Source organism: Ahaetulla prasina, chromosome 1 (assembly GCF_028640845.1).
Source record: "Ahaetulla prasina isolate Xishuangbanna chromosome 1, ASM2864084v1, whole genome shotgun sequence".
NCBI lineage: Eukaryota > Metazoa > Chordata > Lepidosauria > Squamata > Colubridae > Ahaetulla > Ahaetulla prasina.
The window spans coordinates 102,791,595-102,814,856 of NC_080539.1; the positions used below are offsets into that span (position 1 = coordinate 102,791,595).

The 23,262-nt window shown below is 38.5% G+C and overlaps 1 protein-coding gene across 1 annotated transcript; it reads right to left on the bottom strand.

The window, feature by feature from the left end:
• Window positions 1–402: 402 nt before the first annotated feature.
• Window positions 403–14,128, bottom strand: CCDC28A (coiled-coil domain containing 28A). Its single transcript, XM_058170825.1, has 6 exons — window positions 13,974–14,128; window positions 11,007–11,180; window positions 7,383–7,546; window positions 3,971–4,125; window positions 2,887–2,909; window positions 403–867 (listed from the first exon to the last, which is right to left on the bottom strand). Exons 2-6 carry the CDS (start codon window positions 11,162–11,164, stop codon window positions 813–815), a joined length of 555 nt encoding a protein of 184 aa, XP_058026808.1. The 5' UTR covers window positions 11,165–11,180; window positions 13,974–14,128; the 3' UTR covers window positions 403–812.
• Window positions 14,129–23,262: the final 9,134 nt, after the last annotated feature.

Genomic DNA, 23,262 nt, shown 5'->3' on the forward strand with positions numbered 1-23,262 from the left:
ACTCTGTAAACTGCTTAGAGAGGCCCATAAAGCATTATGAACCTGTATATAAGTCTAAGGGCTATTTTCAGCCTTGGTTATCTGTATACTGTTGTAGTTTATTACACTGGTTTTATATTTATTTAATATATTAATATATTATATTTATTATTAATATATAAATATTAATATTTTTATATTTATATGTATTTATTTATTTAAATATATTTATAAATATATTTATTTATATTTATTTATTTTATATATTTATCCAATCACACTTGGCTAATAAATTCTCTTCTATTCTATTTACTTATATCTGCTGTCCAGAGTAATAAATTATGAATTTGACAGTTTTATAAATTCAATAAATAAAGATACACATAAAAACGCTCAACGGTAACAAAAATTCTATAGAAAATAGAGGTCTTTAAAATTATTTTATTGCTAAAATAAATTAAACATTCATTTAATGGCATCACTGAGCATGTGCTGATTGTCTACATTGTGGAAAAGGAAGCAGGCACACCATAGTTCATTGTTAACTTAATCAATACTGATTATTATTATTTTTTCCATTTTAGAAATGCTCTTTCAAGTTTCCCCACTTTTCACAGAGGATAAGGCAACGATACAAAGCATAGCAGCAAAACATGGCCGTCCTGTACCCTAAGCTTCAAGGCTGACAAGGCTGCAACAACGCACGTCTGCTAAGAGGAGTGTGTGCACATATTAATTATTTTCAACATGTTGTTACAGAAGCAAGGAACAGTCTGCTGGAAATTAAATACGGGAACTTGGATCCCCTAAAAACAAGCAAGAAAACCGCAGGTTTAGCTTCTGCTGGTATTCGGAAGATCTTGAACATCTGCTAAGTGAAGTTTCTGTCTGAAGTAAGGTGTCAAGGAATAGCAATCAACGACTTTGAGCTGAAAGTAAAATGTCTTATGCTCTTCTAAGTTTACATGCATTTCAGGAGAAGCAAGTTTTGAGGTAATTTCTGAAGATGTTTTTAAGGGGCTCCAGGATACATAGAACCTTGTCTTTCCTTTCTAAAAAAGGACCCTAAGTAGCAGGTGAGCATGAGAAAAATGGAAAAGTTACATTTCACATAAAACATGCAACTGTAGTACTGCTTCACTCAAGTTTAAATCATAGTCATAGATAGATATTGGGTGAAAGATTTTTAAAAAATAAATGGGTTCTTTCTCTGCTATATAATCCCAGAATAAGTCCTCTAAATCAGGGGTCTCCAACCTTGGTCCCTTTAAGACTTCTGGACTTCAACTCTGCAAAGCTGGCTGAGGAACTCTGGGAGTTGAAGTCCACAAGTCTTAAAGGGACGAAGGTTGGAGACCCCTGCTCTAAATACTGAAATTATTTCTGCTTTTTCCCTGGGAGCTCAAGATGGCAGACATGAAAGCCTTTCCACCTTTTAGTTCTCACGAAAGAAAACTAATGAGGTAGCTTGAGTTGAGAGCAAACATTGTCTAAAGTCACTCAGGGAGTTACAGTGGGGGAAGGTGGACTTGAGCCTGAGGCTCCCTGGATTTAGTTCAACATCTTAACTACCACACAGAGATGCTACTAGGCTATGTCACATTACAGACCCAGTTCCTACTGCTCTTTAACATTTTTAAAAATTATGCAAAATCAAAATTATGTTAATTTCACACTGGGTATGACAATTGGGTCTCCACAGCCTTGGTCCAATATTCTGTTTTATCGTTTCACTATTATTATATTTAATAATACTATATTTACTATTACTTTACTATCTTTATAATTATCTTGAGCCATGGTTGCGCAGTGGTTAGAATGCAGTATTGCAGGCTAATTGTGCCAAATGTCAGCAATTCAATTCTCACCAGCTCAAGGTTGATTCAGTCTTCCATCCTTCCGAAGTTGGTAAAATGAGGACCCAGACTTTTGGGGACAATATGCTGACTCTGTAAACCGCTTAGAAAGGGCTGTAAAGCACTGCGAAGCAGTATTTAAGTCTAAATAAGGTAGGTAAAATGAGGACCCAGATTGTTGGGGGCAATAAGTTATTTATTTATTTTTATTTTATTATTTAAATTTGTATACCGCCCTTCTCCCGAAGGACTCAGGTTGACTTTGACAAGTTGACTTTGTATATAAATATACAAATAGAATGAAGACTATTGCTAACATAGTGTAAGCCACCCTGAGTCTTCGGAGAAGGGCGGGATATAAATGCAAATAAAAAAAAATGCTATTGCTATTACTACTAGAAACAATAGGAGTAAGGCAACCAGGTTGGTGAACGTAGGCATTAGGAAAAATGATAAGTAGTAAGCATACAATGCTTTTTAAAAATCTACATAGTAACAAACACACAGAAAGAGACACCCCAAGTTATAGTTTATTAAGCCACATGGAGAAAAGTATTACTGAGCCAAAAAAATGACACTTCCCACTATTATTCAGGTCTATAGAGAAGAGTTTTGTGGGAAGCATGTGAAATCAACTTACAGCCCAAACATGGAGTAAATCACACTGTTTCTTATCAACCTCTTAAGTTAGTTCACAATTGATACAACCGATTTCCATTCAAAGCCACTAAAGAAATATTGCTCTGTTCAAAAACTGAGCAGAAGGTAAAGTAACCAGGTAAATTTGGAGATGTACAAAGATACGGAAGTGAAAAGAAATGGAGGGAACAAAAAGCGGAAAAATGTGAGTTGCATGCTATTTAAAATAACTTGTAAATCATGAAGAAATGTTAAATGTTTCTCGGTTGCAGGCTCAGACAAAACAGATTAAACTGTTTTTAGACTGAGGTGCAGTTGCCTCACATGCACTTAATTTTACTCTTTGTATAAAATGAGCTATTACATTTACACAACTATTTGGTTAAGACTTGATATTTCACAAAAAGGATACATAGAAGAATTCAGTTCTTCCAGCTACAGCAGAAAGAAATATAAAAAGTTGCACTTATTAATTGTCCAGATAATTTATCAGTAAGACTTAATTGTATTTAGAAAAGAGACTGAGCTCTACTGGAACCCCAACTAGAGAAAGAATTGGATGTCAATTTCCCACAGCAATGTCCCCACACTGTTCTGCAATGTTTCCAAACCCTCCAGAACATTTTTTCATCAATGATGGAAAAATAAACTGAATTTGCCTTTTCTGCAGGAGACTTCTACTTTGGGAAACAACAGCGGCCCATCAATTTAATATTTTTTGTTATTCAAACATTTGTGACAGCACTAAACTAATCTTGCAATCCACATTAGATTCAACTTTCATCCTTTACCAAATTCCCAAATGCAAATGTAATGATACCACAAAGGCAGAATGCAAAACAAATACCTGAAACCTATCAATACCTCTTTTTGTTGCTTCCAGAGATTGTAATGCTGACATTTATGAAAATGTAATGGTATTTATAGGGTTTTAGGGAGGGATGAAAAGACAAAAAAATGGAATACATTCCTTTTTAAATGTATTCTTTGGTTTAAAAAAAGGAAGGCTGCAGTGTTTTTTCTTTATCAATAGAGGGTGGTATAATATTGGGAAAATGTCTCATTGTCAGCGCACCTTCACTTATGAAGGAAAAGGTTATAGTTTGAACAATGTAATTTTCTTATTATGCAAACTTTACAAAAATAACAAAGCCACCTATTTTTGAAGGATAAAAAACAGACCTGAAGTCAGGGGAATTTTTGCACCTCTGCTCTCAATAAGGAGTGCAAAATGCTTCATTTGGAACATAAAATTTCACAAAAGTACAGCGTTAGAATGCAAGGCAGGGTGTTCTGAGCACTGTGAGACAGTTTTGCTGTTAAAATGGGTCACTCTTTAAAAATCTGGTGCTCAAAATTGTTTGAAACAAACAGAACTGAAGAAGCAAAGCATCTTCAAGGAAAAACAAAGTCCAGTTGCCTTTCGAAAAAGCACCTTTGAAACACACCCTTTGCAAGACTCTATTATAAACTCCCTGCGCCCTGCTTATACTTACATCTGACAACAACCTATCCAGATTAGAGTCGCTAGCTAATTTTCTTTTATCTTCAGGGAGTTCTTCCAACTCTCCGTAAAGCTCCAAGTTCAAGCGGGCCAACTTCTCTTGCATTTCTCTTACATGTTCCATTTGCTCAATAGAACATTCATTTCCTGAAGTAAACAAAGGTATAAAAGAGCATTAAGCCAAAGATTTGATAATAATTGAAAGTATTAACTTTCCATCATGCTAACAGACAGATCAGAACTGCTACAGGAAGCTTAAGAAAATGATTAAAGTGCAACATCGCGCCTGTGCTTTACTCTTCAGAACTGAAGGGCAACATGACTCCACAAACCAGCTTCAAAAGAGCACTTCGCTTGAAACAGCGTAGAAGCAATGTTCCCCTTTGAAGGTCTGATAACCCCATAATTTAGTTTTTCTTCATAGTAATTCTCCCTGAACCTGTCCTTCCATAAATCTTGCAGATGGTTTTCTGTTTTCTTTAGGCGATCCCAAGCTAAAGATGTGGCATCTCTGGAGGCTTTGAAGCCACATATCATTTTTTAAAAGTGCTTTTGTGGGGTGATGAATAAATATGATTTATTGGATTTACCTCACCACATTCAAGAAAACTCTTGTTAGTTTACCCCTTCCATCAATGTAAGATCATAAAACGTTCACAATAAAAAAAAAGAGAGAAATAAATTACAAACAGCCAGCCAACCCTAAGGGAAGTTTATGATGCCATCTCAAATCTCAAAAGCTCCCTGTAAAGCTCCACTTTAATACCTTACAGAAAAACAGAAGTGTGGGGGTTCATACAATTTCCAGGAAAAGGCTTTTCCAGAATGCAGGCGCACCAAAGGACAAGCAATCTGTGAATCTCCAACCCTGTTAACTTTACAGACTTTGTGAGTGACCACCAGCAGGTTCTACTGCGACATATGGGGCAAGACTAGTTAGAGAAGGTAGCCCTGAAAGTACCTTCATGCTAAGTCACGTAAGGCTTTAAAAGTTAAAAACAGCATTTGAATTGCGCTTAGAAACCAACAGGAGCCATTGTAGGGTACAGGTGTCATGTATTCACGTTAGAATGTAACAGTTAGCACCTGGGCTGCCACATAGTGCAGGGGTCTCCCACCTTGGCAACTTTAAGACTTGTGGACTTCAACTCCCAGAATTCTTCAGCCAGTTTTAAAGTTGCCAAGGTTGGAGACCCCTGACATAGTGGATCAACAGAAAGGTCCAGGTGAAGTTCAGAGGCAGTCCCGTGTAGATCTGTGCTGCCATACAAACCACTGGTGGCTAAGTCATACCATATTCATTTTTATACCCTTAGTGGTATAGGTTCATTTTACTATTTTCAGAAATACAATGTAATCTGCACGACTTTACTCATATATCAGGTTTGATATGCTTATTAAATAAAAAAGTATACTTTAATCCATTGCTCCAAAATGTTTTGCTTTGTTACCCAAAGCCGCTTATCAAAAGGCTTACCCATTGTAGGTAAAACCAGTGGTGAAATGTAAAAGTTGTTACTACTGGTTCTGTGGGTGTGATTTGGTGTGTGTGTGTGGGGGGGTAATGTGACTGGGTGGGGGGTGGCCAACTTTTTCTCTTTTTTTTACTTTTAAAAGCATTTTTTCTACAATCTCTTCAGCTGAACAGGTCAGGTCTGACGATCCCAGCTGAGCTGTGTAGTCATCTGAGACTTTTTTTTTTACTTTTAAAAGCATTTTTTCCGCTGAAGAAAAAATGCTTTTAAAAGTAAAAAAAAAGCCTCTGATGATCAAACGGCTCAGCTGGGCATTGGGGGGGGGGCAGGAATTTTTGCTACCGGTTCTCCGAACCGCCCGTCACCATCACTACTGGATCAGACGATCCGGTCCGAACCGGTAGTATTTCACCCCTGGGTAAAACACTTTAATTTCAATGTCCCTGAGAGGATTTGGTAATAGATTTGGGTGTCATTATCCAAAGAGCCTGAGTAATTTATCCAAGCTTGAGAAGCACTGCTTTAGTATCATGGGAATTTTATTTCTGGGTGTTTCTTCTATCCTTTGAGGCTTACTTAAGACTTTAAACAAAAAGTCAGCAGCAGACAATTCCACAAGCAAATCAAGCCTTGAATCTTCCTTCCTTCCTTCCTCACTCGTGGCCATCTCGGAACAGAAAAGCATCTCACTGTTGCCTTTGAGAATTGTACTGCATTGCTTGTCCTCCACACACAGGAATTGCAGTATTCTGCTGCCCTAAATAAAGGCCTACTTATTACAAGTTAACAGAAAGTAGAGCTGTGAACAAAGGCAAAAAGATGCTTTGGACAGTGCAAGCCATGCTTACAGGACAGCTCTCTGCAAATTTTTTAAAGCAGGGGTATCTTTTCCTAGGATCATATGCCTCCCTCCAGTTTCAACATTATTCCAGAAAAACACATTGGATTTTATGAATTGCAAGAGGGTTTACAAACATGCCTCTACACATTGCTTAGCCATAACCAGAGAGACATTTGGGAGAAATTAAAAAAACAGCTTTTTGTCACATTGCGTTCATTATTCTAAAGAAAACATTTCACTGGAATTGTTTATTCCTTCCAATTTGTTTCAGCTTTCCCAATCTTTCTGAAAAAAAGAATTAAAGACAGAAAATAATGTAAAAATTTAAATTTCTAGCTATAATTCAAAATTGATGGGCAAGACTCAGGCCATTCTCCCTATGCTTGGATATGTAGCAAATAAAATTTGTGTCTCATTGGGAGGATAAAGTAATTTATTTATTTTATTTATTTATCAAAATTTGCTGCCCATCTTCTGGCTCGGGAGACTCTGAGCAGCTAATTTAAGTATGTATTACAATCACTTACATAGCTAGCGAGAATATAGGCCTGTGAATATAGTATGCTGAAATATATATGTTACATACCCTACTTTCTAGTCTTAACAGGTGAAGCCACGGCCACTATAGACAATTTACTCTGAATGCTAACTTATTTTTTAAAATCTCCTCTTACTATTCTACTCCTCCTTTAAAAATATAAATTCTGAAGAAAGAGTTCGGATAGCAAATATATTACAAATGGAATACAAAAAAGGGTTGCCAGGCTCAGAATTGTTAAATAACATTACTGTCTATTTTAATGTTGATTTTTATCTTTTAAAAACTTTTCAAAATTATTTTGAGTATTCACCACAGTAGAAAACTGTTACATAAATCCATTAAGTAGTACCATAATAGCAACGGTACATTGATCCAAGCAACTTGCCTTGAAAAAATAAGTTTAATGAAACATTTCCCAATTTGTATGACTTCAGCAAATCATGCAGTTGCTTTCAGTTATGCTCTCAATGTCCCACTTTTTCCAACAGTGGTCACATGAGCATTTCAACATGTAATTTATCTAGGGGAACAGTCAGAATACAAATACCAAATGCTTGCAGTTTTCCAGAATGGAAGTCATTCAGAAGACTCAGAAGTCCTTTCTCCATTTCTTGAACATCTGATACATCCGTGAGAAATGAATGCTGGATTGGAGCTGACTGGGCTCCTTTGTTTTCCACTCCTGGTGTTTTGGCTTTCTCTTTCACACCTCTAAGACAGAAAAATTGTCATTTAGTTCTGCTTGCTACTTTGAATGTCCCACCTCAACAAATGCTCTGAAGCAGGGGTCTCAAACTCGTGACCAGCAGGCCGGATGCATCACACGCTGGCCAGGCCCACCCCTGGTTTAGCAAAGGGGGGAGTCGCGATACATCACATGACAAAGCAAGACGTCACATGACCTGATGCTGCAAGTTTGACACCCCTGCTCTGAAGGAAGAACTTAACCCCTTCTCTCCCAAACATATACAAAAACAATTCACTATAGGAACTCAGGTTATGATTCATAGGGTTAGTTTTTAAAGCTACCGATCAGATAGCTTATGTATCATATGTCCATAAATTTTGCTTTCCTTTATCAAGAAGGCTAATGGAAAACTGCTCAATTAGCTTAGGAAAGTGTTCAGTCTCTGGGAAAAGCCTCCTTTTCTTCTCTAATTGGTCTGGAGCAACTATTTCAGTTGTTCCCCTAAGTGAAGTTATCCTATTGTGGTGTCTTATTTGGACAAATCATGATAGGAATCAGCTTTGTTCCAACTTTCCAAAAAAAGATTCTGCATCATATATACCTTCATCATTCCCTAGTCCACATTAATTACTGTATGCCAATTCTACACTTTGCCCTTAAAAGCTGAAAGAACCAATCTGGTATATTTCAGTTCCAACTAACTGTTATTTGTACCCTCTTCTATTCTTATACCAAGTATAAGAATAAAAGGGAAATGGTTATTAGGGCTGAAGTATTAGCCCTTTTCAGAAATCCAGACATTTGTCAGAACAGGCAAGCCTTGTTACAATATCCAGGTCCCTCAATGTTTAGCCTTCTTGTATTGTACAGGAATGTTTCAAGATTCAGCTTTTAGCCAGGACAGCTGACGTCCTGTAATAGCTTCTGCACTCATGCTTGGGCTTATCTCTTGAGAAAATAATTTAGAAAGAGATATAATGTACAGGTGCCACCTTATCTTGACCAGCATGACCTACTATCTGATCAGTAAGAGTAGCAGAATCATTAGGCGTCTCACGAAGAACTTGCTTTTTCACTTTCTTATATTTTGGATAAACTGAGTTATGCTGTATTTAAGTAGAACCTGTTATTTTGATTATTGTTTTGCAATTGCATTCTGTTCATTGAGCAGGAGATTCCAGACATGCCTGGATATTTGCTATCAAAGCCTTGGATGTACCCCTAGATGTATTTATCTAATTTATATGCCACTCATATCACAGTTCGAGGTAACTCTGAGTGGCAAAGTAATTATCTCACATGCTATCAAAGTTACTAGGATCTTCAAAAGAAAAAAGTGAGTTTGCATTGCATATCACTATTCCTGAAAGAAAAACATAAGCCCATTTAAGGGCTGAACCTGACAGGAATTCACATATACATCTTTAATATATCTTTAACTCATCTTTGGAAATAGTTTCTTTGACTGTGTTCTGAGTTTACATTCAGAAATACTTTTATTTACAAAACACTGTACAACCACTTCAAATCCAGGAGGGAACACATTGTTCCATTCTTGAGTATTAAGAAGAAAAAAGAAGAAAACTTATGGGAAATGTTTCTTGACTCGAATAATTAGCAGAACTTGCACTACTGCCTTCATTCTGCAATGTTCATTAGACCTTGAAATGTCAATGCATTTGTTCTAGAATGGAGACATTTCAGGACCTAACCAAAGGATGCTATCTCTTTTATCTGGACATGTCCTGTTTCATTTTCTGGCCAAAACATTCCTTGCCAAATCTAAAAAAGAAACAAGTCAACAGAGCAGGTGAGATATTTCTCAGACTATATTTGTATTGCCCTGTAGTTAGTTTTCCTTTACCCATTTCCCTAACCAGAAGCAAGTAGCTCTGCAAAACTGGAAGACTAATATAGGAATGACAAAACAAAAACAACAAAAAAAGAGCAGAACAGAGTATAAAATGTTAGTGGCGGGCTACTTCTATTCTTTGCCTCAATGATTTTTGGAATTATCTCCTCTATCTGCTGAAATGACTGCAATAGCAGCAGCATTATTTTTTCAAATAGTGTTGTGTTGATTGGGTTTTGTGAAAGACTAAGCAAAGTTTACTTGAACACAATTGAAGTCTGGCCTCCTGAATGGGTTTTTTAAAAAAATATTATTTTAACTAACAGGTTTCATGTCCTGAAAATCTTTTAAAATCCTTCTTCTATGGCAAGGGTCCCCAAACTTGGCAGCTTTAAGACTTGTAGACTTCAACTCCCAGAATTCTCCAGCCAGCATGGCTGGCTGGAGAATTCTGGGAGTTGAAGTCTACAAGTTTTAAAGCTGCCAAGTTTGAAGACCTCTGTTCTATGGCATCCATCTTTGGAAGCTCTAGCAATGCCACATATTGTATGATACCTTTATTTTTCTTTTGAAGGTATTGTTCCACTTTGCTTTTCATGCTTTTTGAAAAATATCAGGAAAACTGTATCTGGGGATTAGAAAAGCCCTGAAGATAAACCTCCTTAATTGTTTCAAATTATAGGGATGTGGAATCCCTTGTGCTCTCAAAGCCGGGCTGTTTGCTTGCAGATATTTCATTACATTCATTCTCCTTGGTAGTTCTTTGATTAAGAGAAAACTACATCCCCACCAAAACTGGCAGGGCAAGCTGCTGTATGAAAACAGGGTGCAAACCCCACACTTACTCACACTGATGATGTCGCCTAGTTGGGTAATGAAACATCTGCAAGCAAACAACCAGCGCAGAGAGCACCAAAGATTTCACTGTTCAACTCTGAGCTGCAGATATTCTCTTCTATTGGATTTACAGGACTGGCAGGAAATGTCCACTATTACTAATATTCTTTTGTGTGGGGGATATATTTTACCCCCCTTAAAACCTTGAAAATTTTCAAAAATCGTGTTCCTTGCCCTACCCACTTGAGATGTCATGCAAAGCTCCATGAAGCTCTTGAGCTTATGGAAATTTGTATCGAAATATTGTACTGATTGGAAGAAAAGTAATTTCTTCTTTTGTTTTATGCACCATTTTCTCAAGTAGTAAAGATCACACTCAATTTTAAAAATAAAAAACTCCCAGTTAGTTAAAGAAACAGCATGTATGTGTTTGTATGTTTTTAATTAATCTATCACAATAGAACCAAAATTAGTTTGGAACCAAATATTGCCTCTAATGACTAAACTCATAAATGGAGTTTGGATGATCACATCCAAAGGGGCCAGCACCCTTAAGCTTGAATTTGTTGACCCATACCCCTCCCCAAATGAGAGGGTTGGAAAACATCATACCAAGGAGCTTCTGGGGGAAAAGCTTCAAAAAAGGGGAAGCCACAGACGGCTTAGCATGGCAAACTGGATGATTTGTGGGTCAGGTATTCTTTATCCCTTAATGTCTCCCTGCCTGAAAATTGTAAAGCCCTCAAATTTAACCAGCTTTGATAGCCAGAAGCACATTCCATATAAAACCTTACCTTTTAAGCTTTGGTTTTTGTAAATGAACCTGGGATGTAGAATTGGTAAATGCTGTACTTTTGCTAGAAGGCACAGTGTTTTTCTTATTGTTGTGAACCTGACTGACGTGAGTCATAGATGACTTGGGACTTCTCCTTTTGTTTTTTTTCTCCTCCATTTCCTGATTCTTTTATCTTTTATTGTAGAGGAAGAAAAATAGCAAATATCATTTATATATACATATGCTTATCATATCGTGATTTCAATGGAAAAATAATTTTGCACAGTATTTTTACATTTGATAAACTAGCTTGATTTTATAGCAACAAGCCAACTCAGATATACTAGAAAATATAAATCCTCCAAATTAAATTATCACCATAATGCAGCATAGAAAAAAGCACATAGAAAGACAGCACAATGCATCACAATGCAAGAAAGAAAAAAGAAAGGAAGGAAGGAAAGAAAGGAGAAGGAACAAAAGAAATGAGAGAGAAAAAGAAAGAGAGAGAGAGAGAGAGAGAGAGAAAGAAAGAGAAAGAAAGAAAGAAAGAAAGAAAGAAAGAAAGAAAGAAAGAAAGAAAGAAAGAAAGAAAGTAAGTAAGTAAGTCAGAAAAATCCAAATTGGAAGAGGTGACAAGTGTTGCATACACCAATTTGCCGCCTACCCGTTTGTCAAATGTGAACGATGCAATTTGACAGCTACTTTCAGTAAAGGAAATATTATTAGTCAAATCATATGACTATATATTCGAAGCCAGTAATTCATAAAATATTTTTTATTTTAAAATTTTTATTTTTTCCAAATAAAAATAATGGCAATTTCATCTTCAAAAGTGGGTTAAATGTATGTCATAATGAACATGTAATTCACAGAAAATGTATTAAAATGTATGATAATATCCATTAGAACTGTGGGAATTACTGGAAGGTCTGTAAGTGATATCAAATACAAATGCCAGTCAATATGATCAACCTCGCTTGAAAATCAGTATGAGTATACCCTTTAAAAAATGCTGGTTATTCAGAAGAGAATAGATAGCTGTTTCCACCTCTCCCCCCCAGAAACAATTCAGCACCACTGACCTATTTTAAAGACTCCAATCTGTTCAACAAAAGCTTTGCCTGGCTATCAAATTGGTATACTATATATGCCTTCTCATGACAAAGCTCCTAAAAAAACTTCTGTGCATTCCCTACTATTTCAAGGACTGTGAAAGTTGTAGTACAATTCCATTCAAAATGGTGGTGTGTCCCCAGATTATAATTTTTAAAAAAAAGTCAAAATAATAATCACATATAGTTATACAATCCTTGAATGCTGGTTTGTTTTTATATTTTATATTGTGTTCATAAAATGTATTCATTTTATGGTAAACTGCCTAGAGTTAGATGGTCAGCAATAGGATGAATACAGGTATTCCTCGATTTACAACTATTCGTTTAGTGACTACTCGAAGTTACGGCACGGAAAAAAGTGACTCATGACCGTTTTTCCACTTATAACCATTGTAGCATCCCCATGGTCCTGTGATCAAAATGTGCATGCTTGGCAATTAGTTTATATTTATGATGGATGCAGCATCCCAGGATCACGCAATTGCTTTTTGCAACCTTCTGACAAGCAAAGTCATTGGGAAGCCAGGCCCCAAGGTGCTTTTTTCAAAGACAACTGGACTTTCTGGGTTTTCTTTGAAGATGTTTCTCTTTTCATCCACGAAGCGAAACATGGATGAGAAGCAAAACATCTTCAAAAAAAACCCAGAAAGTCTAGCTGCCTCTTGAAAAAATTTCCACATTTGGGACAACCATGACCTGGATGACTAAGAATCTCCACAGACATTGGGAAGGGGAGTTCACTTTAAAACTATTAGCTAACAATTGTTAAGTTAATAAACTCAAAAATGGGACAAAAGTCATGTCTCACTTAGCAACAGAAATTCTGGCCTCAATTATTATGGTTATAAGTCAAGCCTGTATATAAATATGTAACACTTGCAGTTTTGACTGCACCATCATGGCTAGCATTTAGATTGTTGTTTTTTTTCCACATCTTGGGTAATATTTTAAGGAGGGGAAAAAATCTAATCCCTCAATTTTAAACCTAAAACTTAATCCTTTCCCTCTCAGTTCTTGCTTGACCTGTTGCTCTGGAAATGAGAGTCTCCTACCATTGGTAGTTCTAGCTGGCAAAACCATTTTTAGGATAACTGTGCTTGAGTGGGTCCTTTAAGTAAGCTGCAGCAGACTCACTTTGGTCTGGTTTTAATTTCAGTTCTCAATAAGTCTTTGCTACTCTCTGCAACAAATAACACCCTCATTGATTCCAGATAAAACAGAGGCAAAGTAGACTGAAGTATCTGCAGAAAAGGATGTTTGTAAAAAAACAAAAAACAAAACCCCAACTTCATCTCATGACTTTTCCTATTTGAAATCCAAAGTGTTTGGTCAGGTCCGCAAACCCTTTAATGGAGGCCATGTTTCAACGAAAGAATGGATTGAAATAGGTTTGACCTGAACCTGACTGTAACTTTGTTGCTTATGATTTATATTTATATTAATTGTTTCCTAGTATGACTTGATTGCTTAAATTTACCCTATGGACTATCATTAAGTGTTATACCTTATGATTCTTGACGAATGTATCTTGTCTTTTTTATGTACACTGAGAGCAAACGCACCAAAGACAAATCCCTTGTGTGTCCAATCACTCTTGGCCAATAAAGAATTCTATTAACCTGATCGATGCCCGAGGGTCAAGTACCAAGTCCCGTGTCTTGTTGATACGCACTCCCACGGTCACGCAACAAGCGTTCTTAAAGTTTTGCAAACGCCTGATCGATCCCACACCATTTTCTCAGTTAACCGAGTTGGAAGAAAACGGTTGTAGGCAGTTTGGGCTTCACCCTGTCGTGGAAATGCTGCTAACATCCCTGGGAGGTGGGGGGGTGGGGGTGGCGGCGAGAGCAATGGGTCCTCGGACCTACCTGCGACGGCGAGGAAGTGCCTGGTATTTTCCCCACAAGTCAGTCCGGTCCGACTGAACCCCTGTAATCTGCCGGCACTGGCTTATCTCTTCCCCGATAAGGCGGCCACCCCGCGCAACGCAGCCCTTCCGAATGAGCCGGCAGAACGAAACTTCCGGGCCAGCTGCAAACAAGAACCCACGTGCTCTAGGAGACGAAACCGAGGGGGGAGAACCCGGAAGAGGTCGGTCACGTGACCGCGCGTTCTTAGAGTGCCTCTTCCACATCGCTGAGATGCTCAACCTTTTCTTTCTTTCTTTCTTTCTTTCTTTCCTTCCTTCCTTCCTTTTTCCTTCTTTCTTTCTTTCTTTCCTTCCTTCCTTTCTTCCTTCCTTTTTCCTTCTTTCTCTTCCTTCCTTCTTTCTTTCTTTCTTTCCGTCCTTCCTTCCTTCCTTCCTTCCTTCCTTCTTTCTTTCTCTTTCCTTCCTTCCTTTCTTCCTTCCTTTTTCCTTCTTTCTCTTCCTTCCTTCCTTCTTTCTTTCTTCCTTTCTTCCTACCTTCCTTCTTTCTTTTCTTCCTTCTCTCTCCTTTCTTTCTATCCTCTTTCCTTTCTTTCTTTATTTCCTTCTCTTTTTTTCTCTCTCTCTCATCTCCCTTCCTTCCTTTTTTTCTTTTTCTCTCTCTCTCCCTCCCTCCCTCTTTCTCTTTCCCCCTCCATCCATCCACCCCCCTACCTCATGCCTCCCACCGACCCGCACCCTCACACAGAGAGGGTCTTCTCAGGGTGCCGTCCGCCAAACAATGTCGGCTGACGGCCCCCAGGGGCAGGGCCTTCTCTGTTGGAGCTCCTACGCTCTGGAACGAACTTCCCCCTGGCTTACGCCAAGTGCCTGACCTTCGGACCTTTCGCCGTGAGCTGAAAACACACTTATTTATTCAAGCGGGACTGGCTTAACAGTTTTATTAAATTTTAATTGGGGTTTTATTATTTTAGGGTTTTAAATTTTAAATTTTTAATGTCGGCCACTTTTGTAATATGCTCTGTTTTAAATTTTTTGTTTTAATTGTATATATATTGGGTTTTTATCTTTTGGCTGTACACCGCCCTGAGTCCTTCGGGAGAAGGGCGGTATAAAAATCTAATAAAATAAATAAATAAATAAATAAATAAATTCTCTTCGTTCATTTGTTGGGTACTGATCGGCTTGTATTTGTTCCTTTTATCCAGAGAGAAAAGTTCGACTGGAATCCAAAGCTCTACAGTAGCCACGATCCTATTGCTTTAATAGGATGCGATACTTCATCGCTCCATCATCTCCCAGATACAATAGATACTGCCTAGATGGGAATTTTAAGCTAGCAGGAACCAGGTTGGGGAAGAACATTGCTGTGAGGCTTGCTTGCTCCAGGAAGGGCAAGCATTGATCTCTGTTTCAACTTTGGCAATGAGTGCAATCCCAAACATCCCCCTTATTCCTCTTTTTTCCATCTCTTCCCCCCCTATTAATTTTTTTAAACATCGATTCACCTTCATAGCAGAACTTTCAAAAGTATTTCTATAATAATGCAGTGGATGAGGTACTCGTATACAATAATTTTTTTCTTGCATAATTTTAATTTGCAAGTTTCCCACAGTTGCTGGTAATCTAGGGTATATACATTTAGTAAAAACCAGTCACTGTTTTTAGAAAAAAAAGGGTGACATAAATATAAACAGATGTGGCTAGTTTCACCCATCTACACTGTCAAGACAGTGAATTACTGACTTGCCATTCCATGTTTATTCTGTTACAGACCGAAAGGCCAGTGTGTAATTTTGATGGTGATTGCAGTTTTCTGGGAAAACCAAGAGAATTCTGAGCTGGTCTTTGTACTTGGAATAATGGCAGATCAAGATCCAAGCAGCTATTTCAATATAGTAACAAACTCTTGATCTTTTTTTTAATACTGCAATCATCCTATTTTAAACTTATCATTCTTATCCATTGCTGCTTCTTGCATGTAAAAGTAGAATGAGGGGTAAGTAGAGAGAATTCAAATTAAACTGTTGTAAAATTCATTAGCTACCATATATTGGATTTCAAAATGGGAAATTTTACAACAATCAAATACTACATGTATTCCACAAAGGTGGCACCAATGCAACTTGAACTGAAATAAATACAAAGGTAATTCTTGAGTTGCATACATTGTTTCTGTAAGTAAATATTTATTTAAATTGCTTTAAGTGGAATGCGGTTCAACTTTTCCCTGTGCAGGAACAGTTACTGGAACCTGCAGTGAGTCACTGGAGAGTACAGTAGTGGGGTTTTTTTTTCTAGCAACAATACTGCTCTGAATAACTGCTGAAAAAAGGATCAGTACTTATTGTATGTAGAGATGAGGTAAATAGGCTTTTTCAATCAGTTTTTACTTTTTATTGAAAAAAGTTTCACCTCTCCAATACACAGCAGGAGCAAGGAGAAAAGTGACACTGACATTCCCTAAGTGGATTGCCTCTTTCAAGGGACTTCAATATGCAAAACTACATACATACATGAATGATCAAATTAAATCTGTTAAAAGTATCTTTCACAGTTTTGATCTTATGGCACTACTACTCATAAGGGCAGTACGCCATCTCTTGGGATCTATCACAGGAAGCACAAATTGTTTTCTAAGGGTGGCACAACATGATCCCTGCTTTTGAAGATGTGCAGAAACATAACCAAAAGTGATGCACATGCACAGATATTGCTACCACATTTTTCTTCCACAATACTGTAGGCAACTTTACATTGAATGCCATTCTATCTTCAGCTGTTCAAAGCCTCTCTCCACCACATTTCTGCACATGTGGTTGCATTATGCCTTCTGTGGATTGGGAAGCCTGAAAAATAGTTACCTAAACCACTGGTATATATCAGTGGTGGGTTGCCCCTGGTTCGGACCGATTTGCAAGAACAGGTAGTAAGACCGGCAGGAAGCTCCATCCACTGACCTGGATGTCATCAGTAAGCTTCTGCGCATGTGCACGTGTGCAGTCCTGTTGCGAACCGGTAGTAAAGATAAGTAGAACCCACCCCTGGTATATATTTCTTGCATAATAAAACTTGGTATGTCTAGTTTAATAAAAAGATATTTTATTTAATAAAAAGATATCCTTTTAATAAAAAGAAGGACTAGGGGAGACATGATAGCAGTGTTCCAATATCTCAGGGGTTGCCACAAAGAAGAGGGAGTCGGGCTGTTCTCCAAAGCACCTGAGGGTAGAACAAGAAGCAATGGGTGGAAACTAATCAAGGAGAGAAGCAACTTAGAACTAAGGAGAAATTTCCTGGCAGTTAGAACAATCAATAAGTGGAACGACTTGCCTGCAGAAGTTGTGAATGCTCCAACACTGGAAATTTTTAAGAAAATGTTGGATAACCATCTGACTGAGATGGTGTAGGGTTTCCTGCCTGGGCAGGGGGTTGGACTAGAAGGCCTCCAAGGTCCTTTCCAACTCTGTTGTTATATTATATTATATATTTAGTATATGCTATCTCCTAAGGTAATTAATGGTGAAAAGCCACCTCCAATCGATCACCATGGAATTTCTAGCAACAAATAAAGAGCTCTGAAAAACAAAAGGCATTGAACTCTTATACAGTGTAGAAATCCCATTTCACCAAACCATTCAGGGTCTGCCAGAGATGAGAACTCTGGAGACCGCTTGACATTCATACATGACTGCACACCTCAACCAGTGGTGAGTTTCTACCGGTTCGCCCTGGTTCGGGAAAATCGGTGGCTGCGGTGGGAGGCTCCGCCCACCCACTCTGAGCATGCACAGAAGGTTCTGTGCATGTGCAGAAGCACCACAAACGAACAAAGCGAGTGCGTGCGCACGCACACTCATAGTTCCAAACCCATAGCGAAGGTAAGTGAAATCCACTACTGACCTCAAACTCATTATGGTTGTTTCCACTAGGGACCTTCCCAGGTGAGATTGATGCACAACCTCATGGCAAATGACCAGTCCTCACACTATATTAGTCCTGTCCTTCACTGTAGCTTGTAAGCTACTGTTGCAATGGTGGATCTTAGGAATTGTCGTATTGAAGTAATAGTTGCATTACAGGAAGTGAAGGAGTCATAAAGCTAAAGGTGGGTGCAGGCATGTTAATGGCTGAAGGGGAATTTGCACAACAATGCCTTGTACAGTCACATCAACATGTATACAACCACCTCATTTTATCCAAGGTGTATAAACTTTATACACTTTATACTATATTTTTCCCTTGATACTATAAAGGGAAACGTAATCCCTGGTATCATGTTTTGCTTGTATGGCTTTTCATTTCCTATTATGGAAGACGGGCTGTGGTTATCCATTCTATACATCGACTCCTAGCTTGCCAATAATTTTATGTGGATACAGAGGTCCTTAGACAATTGCAAATCACTGTGTTTGTGAATACTTGGAAGAAAATATATGTATGTCCCAGATACTCACGCGCTGTCAAAGAACAGCTGGCGAGGGGGTTCCTCCCATTTCTGGAGGGAAACCCTGTAGAAAACCATAGGCAGCCATCAGGGCAGTGATTGAGACTAATGTAACAGTAAGCTAAAAAGCATTGTTGTTTGTTTCCTTCACTGCAGTCTTTTGTGGTCGCTGCCCCCATCCTCCCCTCTTCCATCTTAGACTATGTTTTATCAATGCACTGGTTACTGTTATATTCTTGGTGTGCTGCCAAATGCTGCTTTGAATCTGTGTTATTGTGTTTGTGGTACTGCCACATTTGCAGAGACAGTACTGTGACATGAATGGGGAAAAATACTGTAAATGGGTTTGCTATGCAACAGATTCTTTTCCTATGATTCATTGAAGGGAGCAAATTTATCAAGGATTCTAATGCTCACTCCCTCACAACCCCAATGGAGACCAGCATGCAATGTTCCAGGGCCCCTCAAGGAATTCAGAACTATTTCCTTAAACTATCTTCCATCCAGGAGTGCTATTCAGCAGGCTCTGACAGGTTCTGGAGAACTAGTAGCAGAAATTTTGAGTAGTTTGGAGTACCAGCAAATACCACCTTTGGCTGGCCCCAGAGTGGGGTGGGAATGGAGATTTTGCAGTATTCTTCCCCTGGAGTGGGGTGGGAATGGAGATTTTGCAGTATCCTTCCCCTGGAGTGGGGTGGGAATGGAGATTTTGCATATCCTTCCCCTGGAGTAGGGTGGGAATAGAGATTTTGCAGTATCCTTCCCCTGCCACGCCCACCAAGCCACACAATACCCACCAAGCCATGCCCACAGAACCGGTAGTAAAAAAATTTGAATTCCACCACTGCTTCATCTCTTGTTTTTGAACAGGATAAACCAAAGACTGAAGAAGACATCCTAGTGTAGAATCCAGGGAATAGGGGCATACTATTCCAGGCCCTTAGGTTACTGAGCCAGTATGATAAAACACGCATGCAGGGAGTCTGCATTCCTACAGCAAAGAAAGTTATAAAACAGGTGCTTGAAGTACATTACCTGGGACATTGCAATATGGCAAACTGAAAGCAACCCTTCCCTCCCCCCATCTCCAAAACGTGGCATAGTGATAGTGGCATAGTGGTTGGCCACTGCTAGGGCAAGAACAGATGATAAGAAATATACTCTTGCAAAAAGTTTATACAATAGTAGTTAATAGAAAATTGAATATGGGTCAGCAATGTGTTGTAGGTTTTTTTTTAAAATCCAATTTAACAGAATAATATAGTTGGAAAGGACCTTGGAGGTCTTCTAGTCCACTCCCTTGCCCAGATAGGAAATCCTATACTATTTCAGACAAGTGGTTGTCCATCCTCTTCTGGAGGCAAGTCATTCCACTGATTAATTGTTCTAACTGTCAGGAAATTTCTCCTTAGTTCTAAGTTGCTTCTCTCTTTGATTAGTTTCTACCCATTGCTTCTTGTCCTACCCTCAGATGTTTTGGAGAATAGCTTGATTCCCTCTTCTTTGTGGCAACCCCTGAGATATTGGAACACTGCTATCATGTCTCCCCTAGTCCTTCTTTTCATTAAACTAAACATACCCTGTTCCTGCAACCATTCTTCATATTTTAGTCTCCAGTCCCCTCATCATTTTTGTTGCGCTTCTCTGCACTCTTTCTAGAGTCTCAACATCTTTTTTATATCATGGTGACCAAAACTGGATGCAGTATTCCAAGTGTGGTCTCACCAAAGCATTATAAAGTGGTACTAACATGTCACTTGCTCTTTTTCATAGCCTGAATTTTACTTTCCTTCACAGAAAGATAATACAATATTGTGACCAGTGATGTTACACCGTTATCTCCCCCAAAGCAGTTTGGTGATAGTTTTTTGTCTGTCACATATGACAGAGGATGAAGATGCTCCTCCTTGTGCCCACCTGGATAGAATCTGTCTCCATCCTTTCGGGCATGCACACACCAGAGCAACCCAATCCCTCTCAGAAAAGTGGATGAAGTGTCACGCATAGAGAGAGGATGCCTTAGGTATGACAACTAGCCTGGCAACCTGTATTGGCTGAATACAGGTAAAACAGCAAATGAGGAAGGGAGGAAAGGAAAGGCAATGGGTGCAATTTGGGGCATGGAACCCCTTTTACATCAGTGGTTTGGCCTGAATTAATATGGTTAATTGCACAGTCAGCCAGAAGTTTAGATGAATTTGGCATTTTTGTTCACCCATCAAGTCCTTTCCAAGGACCTGGGATAGGCTGATGTTAAATGTATCAATAAGCTCTTCTGAGTAAAACTGCCTTTTGCAGTTAACTGATGGTGGATTTGCCAATAGTTTTCAAGTGATGCTACAGATGTTTGGGGATTGCACTCAAAAGCACCTATTACTATTGGCACTACCTTTGCTTTATTTTGCCACAGGTCTTCACAGTTGTCTTTGTACTTTGTTGTTTTCTCCTTCTTTTCTTTTCTGCTGTCTCCAGATACAGTCACGTCCACTATCCGGACGTTTTCTTTCTTTCTCATTGACAATTGTTAGTTATGTGGTGGGTGCCTGTCTATTTGAATTCTAAAGTCCTGGAGAAATTTAGCTTCTTTATTTCTTTATTACTTCCTCTATTTGATGGTCACACCATTTCCTGCTTGCAGACAAATGATATGTCTTGCAGATCTTCCAATGAACTATTTTTGCTACTTTGTCATGCCGTTGTTTATAGGCGGTCAGTGCAAACTTCTTCCAGCAGCTGTTGAGGTGATCCACTGTTCCTTCAGCTTCTTCACAGAGTTGACATTTACAGGACATTGCTGTCTTCTCAATTCTGGCTTTGTATGTATTTGTTCTTAGGCATCAATCTTGTACAATCCAAATTAGCCCCTCTGATCAATTTTCCTGCTCTTAGCCATTACCAGGTCTCGTTGTTATATGCCTGCTATTACCATATTTTTTGAGTATAAGGTGCACTTCCCCTCACACAAAAGAGGCTGAAAATTTGGGTGCAATTTATACTCCAAGTAGTTTTTTTGAAGCTTTTATCAGCCCTAACAAGGCGCTAGCAAGTGACAGTTGCCTGTTTTTCTCATTGCTGCTCCCTCTGACGATCAGCTGTGCTTTAGAAGCTGTTTTTTATCCCCAACCAGAGGATAAAAAATGCGCGCAGAGCTCAAAACCAGCAAACTAATCTGCTGAAGCTGACCAGACTAAGGACGCTTGCCAGATGAATACCTGGTAGGAAGATTTTTATTTTCCTATTTTCCTCCGCAAAAAACTAAGGTGCATCTTATGCTCTGGTGCGTCTTATACTCCGAAAGTACCGAAGTACTCTGGTACTTTATGTACTAGCCTTGTAATACTTTGCCTTGCCACGTCTTTTTTCTATTCTTCTTTTGGTTTTTCTTGTAGACTAATTTTGTCTTTTCAGTAATCAGTAAGTCATCATCCTATAGTAGGTTCATCTTCTTCACTGTGCTTCAGATATTCTTCGAATGCTGTTGTTTTTTTAACTGTCTGATGTACTTGCAACATTCCACACCCACTTATTTTCCTTGGCAAGTTGAGTCTATCAACATTGCTTTGTGGGTGAAGGGCATGATTCATTGTTATTGTTTTTTTCATCTTCTAATCCAGGGCTTTTAATTCTACTTGAATGCAATTCAATATTCTAACTGTGTACGACTGGAATTGACCAGGTGTTAATTGCCTTGATGATATTTCCTCCACTGTTTGAATTTTAAGATCTTCTTCACTTTTATAATGTATTCACTTCTAACCTCCTTCTTGACTTCAGTGTGCTTGAAATCATCAGCTTGAAGGATGCCCAAGTGTTTGTAGTGTTTGTCTTTAACCAGACTCTTGATGTTATTTCTGGAGGGCATCTTGCTTCATTCGTTGTTTTCTTCTGTTGATGAGGAAAACTGGCACATTTGTCCAGTCCAAATAGATGTTCCAGGGAATCATTTTGGTGACTGTGTTATGTTGTTGTTTATAATCAGCTTGTGAAATCTTCTTGCATGAGTGATATATATGATCTACTGTTTGTTTTGCCTCTTTGTACAATCTGCAATTGGAATCATTTGATGAGTTTTTAATTCTGAATAATAAGGATGATGATGATGGTACTTGGTTGATACCTAGGACACTAGCAGCAACCAATATCCACCATTAGCACCAGTCAATGGTATTTGACTGAATGTTCAGTTGACTGAGTTTCTTCATCATCATCATCATCATTCTGCGCCTCCCCCTCTCCTGCTTCTCCTTTTCCCCCTACCTCTCCTACTCCTGTTTCTCCTTCTCCTTCCTCTCCCCTTCCCCCTGATCCTCCTTTCTCCCTCTCCCTCTCCTCCTCCTCTTCCCTCGTCCTTCCTTCTCCCTCTTCCCTCCTTCTGCTTTTGGAATTTGGGTTTGAATCACTGAAAATATCAGGCAAATTGCTAGCCTGTTCTCAAAGACAGCAAGAATTGGCTGTCCTTGTGGTGACACCCCATGACTAGGACTAGCTTCACCAAGACATATGGCTACAAAATGTATTTCACAACAATTAACAATAAATTAGTGATGACTAAATGCCAGGAGGATATAAGAACAGTGTGCTCATTTTTCCACTTAATTTGCTATGAATATACTTTCTCATTAATCTATTTTTTCTTATTAAATTAGTTTATTTTTAGTCACTTTAAATCAGCTATCTGTATCACTCCCTCTGGTTTAAAATCTGATATTTGAAGAGGTTGGTGCTATAATTTATACATAGAGGAGGAACCCAGCACCAGACTATAGGAGGATAACAGATGTCATGTATTTATTTGATTGTTTACTATAGTGGTATGCGGTCCATTCCCAGAGATTTTAGGAGA

Bases quoted from the DNA above. Each gene is read 5' to 3' on its own strand.
- CCDC28A (XM_058170825.1), bottom strand. From the start codon at position 11,164: ATGGAGGAGAAAAAAAACAAAAGGAGAAGTCCCAAGTCATCTATGACT. The intron at 7,547-11,006 runs GTAAGGTTTTAT...TTTCTGTCTTAG, and splicing joins CAAAAACCAAAGCTTAAAAG to AGGTGTGAAAGAGAAAGCCA. The intron at 868-2,886 runs GTATCCTTTTTG...ACCTTACTTCAG, and splicing joins GAAGAACTGAATTCTTCTAT to ACAGAAACTTCACTTAGCAG.